General features: G+C 38.9%; 1 protein-coding gene across 1 annotated transcript in view; it reads left to right on the top strand.

Moving 5' to 3' along the window:
- ctnnd2a (catenin (cadherin-associated protein), delta 2a) overlaps window positions 1–3,345 on the top strand; it is a gene marked incomplete at its 5' end in the record, with an annotated part of 234,924 nt that overhangs the window by 62,770 nt on the left and 168,809 nt on the right. Inside the window, 1 exon segment of the mRNA XM_014008486.1 lies at window positions 2,630–2,803. Within this exon segment, the coding sequence (XP_013863940.1) occupies window positions 2,630–2,803 (174 nt within the window).

Raw genomic sequence — 3,345 nt, 5'->3', positions numbered from 1 at the left:
TTGGGGCCCTGATTCACACCTTTTGCTCACAGGGGGCGGAGTCATACTTGCAATAACAGCRTTGTAGGAGGAGGACAACTGGACACGAAGGCCTCCACCTCTATTTAATGGTGGACAGTTTTTCTTCACAAAGATGGCTTCCTTTACTCCTCTCTCAAACCAACATTCCTCTCTATCAAGGATGAAAACCTCTTTTGCATGTGACTGAATAGAGTTAATCAAGCCTATTGTTAGGCGATGGCCCTCTTTTGCATGTGACTAACCTTTTTGTCCACCATGTGGAGGCAGTGCTTATAAGGCTGAGTTCACCTGAAACTCATCAGACTGAAGAAGTCTCTTGGAGGAGAGACAAAACGCTTCACTAAAGAAGAACCCATCCAGAGGACCTATTTATTTTTTTCTTTTTGATTTTTTTTCTACCTGACTTACTGAGATGCATCAGGACCATTGATATTGTACCTCCTACCACTGTGATACATTAAAACTGGCACATATTCAAACTAGCATTATTAGTCATAACAGTGGTTTTTAGAAGTTAGGTAAACATGCCTTCAGAAACTGATATTTTTATAGATTAAGTTATATATTTGTTGAATTCCTCATTATGTAAGGAACAGTTTTTTTATTTGTATTACTTCATTACCAGCACAAGCACCGTGAGGCATCAAGACATCACAGTCATCTTTTGGATGTTGTCATTTTTAAATATTTTACTGAGTGAAACAGAAGAGGATAAAATCTTTATCATTTTTTTCCTCCGCAATCTTCAGATGGTTCTTCTCTTCTTAAGTTTTTATTCTTTTGAAAGAAAGAGGCCAGAACTTCTACAACTGGGCCCTTTGTGAGCTAAAAACTGAATGAATAACAAAATAAAAGTGACTCAAAGATTAGAAGCAGGGGAGGGTGTGAAAGAGTCAGGATGAGTTTTGGCATTAAACACTGACTCTAATTAGCACAGATTCTGACTATTTCTACTCTCATTTTTATTTAAGTTTGCTGTATTTTTGAGTCCAGATTTGATTAGATTTTTTTTCTTTATGCTACGGTTTCTCCTCTTGCTCCCATGGTTTGATTCCAGTGTCCATTGTCTGAATTTGTTCCCAGTGAGGCCACTCCTGGCTAATAAAGTATAAAAAATGATATAGTTTTATTCTTTAGTGTATTTTGAAGGTTAGCAGACCCTGCAGTTACCTTTGCTCTGACGGGAAGCATTCTTGTATGAAGCACACGGCAAGCCTTCATGACGAGGCCACATCAGAGCGTTTCCTTTTGCCTCAGTGTAGTTCTGATAATTCAGATTGGCTTTTGTTGTGCTCAGAACACATGAAAAACAGATTTTGTTCGATTTTATTTCAGTTGATTTTACTTCATTGGTTGAAAGTTGACTGGAAAAGACAACAATAACATAACTAATCCTGCCCCGCTGACAAAGTGCATTGATTTCTGACGTGATTTGATGGTGTGAGTGGTTTTCTGCACGGAGCRTTGCCTCTTCATCCTGAGAATCCGTGGCGCTGGCTTTACAATCCACTGAGAACTAATATGATTTGATAAGACATTATTTCCACTGGACAAGCATTCTTTCTTTTAGTCATTCATAGCTTTTGTGTGTGTGTGCGTTCTCATTTAATCTCCCGCCAYGTCAGCTAAGCCCTCCTGACTCGTCTTTGTGTTCTGTGAACATGGCCCCGTTTTCTATCGTTTCCTAATTTTATTATTTATTTTTTTGTTTTCGCAGAGAAAAGGCGCCTGTCTTGCATTTGTTCGGCTGTGTTATGAACAAATGCCTGCTGTCAATTCTTCCCTTGCCCCTGTGTCTGTGGGGTTTCTGCCAAACGCAGAGCAAGTGGGGGGGGGCACTGCATCTCATTATTTTACAGCTGACAAATAGCAATGTGTTCCATGGAGATTAAAAAAATGAAATACAGACTCATCGTTCTTTTTTTTCCCCATCTCCCTCGATCTTTGTGTACCTCTTCCCRTCTCATTTGTCACCATGTATGCCTCTGTTTTTACTGTCTTCGTTCTTTTTTTTTTTTGTTGTTGTTGTTGTTTTTTGTGTGTGTTTCTGATTTAATGCGGCTCTAACTCACTCCTTGCCCCACAAATCACACAGACACCCTCTGAGACAGACGTGCTCCCACACAAACACACGTAGCTGTCACCCTCAGCTGTCTGCATCAGCAAAGCAAAAGCACAAGGTGAAAATGGACAAGTCCACAAACAAGTCAATCTTGTAGGCTTGTTGTTATCTGTGTTGTTGCTCTTGTTTTGTTTTTGTCATTGCTCATCATCATCATCATCATCATCGTCATCATCGTTATCTTTACCCATCTTCTCCTCAGGTTTTTCTTCTCATTTCCCTCATGTCTCTTTTCCATCTGCACTCTGGTATTTGTGTGCTTATTCTTAATTCCTATTGAGGAAATCTTCTGTCTGTCTTGCTTTTACTCTTTGTATCCTCAGAGATTTTAATCTTCATCTTTGTCCTTTTCCTTCCTACTTTATAGTTTACTCACATAATTCTTTTTTCTGACCTCCTCTTCCATGCTTTATTTTTTTAACTTTATCTCTTACGCTGTCTGTCTTATCGGACCTTATTATTTATCTTTTCCTTTCTTCTCTCCAGGCTCTCGTGGTTCCTACAGCAGTCAGCACAGTCAAGAGGCCCTTCGACCCTTGGGGTCCCCAGAGCACAATATAGATCCTATCTATGAAGAACGTGTCTACCACAACAAGGGTCCCATGAGGAGCCTTAGTCAGAGCCAGGGACCAGAAACCGGTCCCTACCGCAACAACACAGGTAAAACACTTACTGTTTCTGAAAAAGTCAACTCTGGCTTAAGTGTTTCTTTTAGGTGTTATTACTATTATGTTCTAAAGGCACTACAGTATGAAAGTGTGTGAATATTTTTAAATACATGAAATGTGTATTACAGGTTCAAAATGAGACATATGGCTGTGTTAACCACATGTAATTATTTTTTTTATTTTTAACTGATACTCCTACTTTGTTGTCTGTGCTATGTCTCTACATTTATACAAGTGAATGCACTGAAAAATAAGCCCTATAAGGCAGGGCTATTCAACTAAACTGCTCCAGGGGCCACAGTTACTGCAGGCCAGCAGCTCAGGAGCAGAACATCCAGCAATTGGTCATTGTGTAAATAAACCAAGTATTACAAAGATCTGTTACCTTTGAAATAGTTTATTTTGCTGCCTTTAATCATGAATACAACACACAGAATCCTATAATAAAAGTAATGATAATAAAACAACAACAAAAGCAACAATAACACATTATGCCTCCTATTTAACACAAATATTATTTTGACATCTCTGACT

Source organism: Austrofundulus limnaeus, unplaced genomic scaffold, assembly GCF_001266775.1.
Source record: "Austrofundulus limnaeus strain Quisiro unplaced genomic scaffold, Austrofundulus_limnaeus-1.0 Scaffold50, whole genome shotgun sequence".
NCBI classification, from domain to species: domain Eukaryota; kingdom Metazoa; phylum Chordata; class Actinopteri; order Cyprinodontiformes; family Rivulidae; genus Austrofundulus; species Austrofundulus limnaeus.
This window is presented reverse-complemented; position numbering and strand designations above follow the sequence as displayed.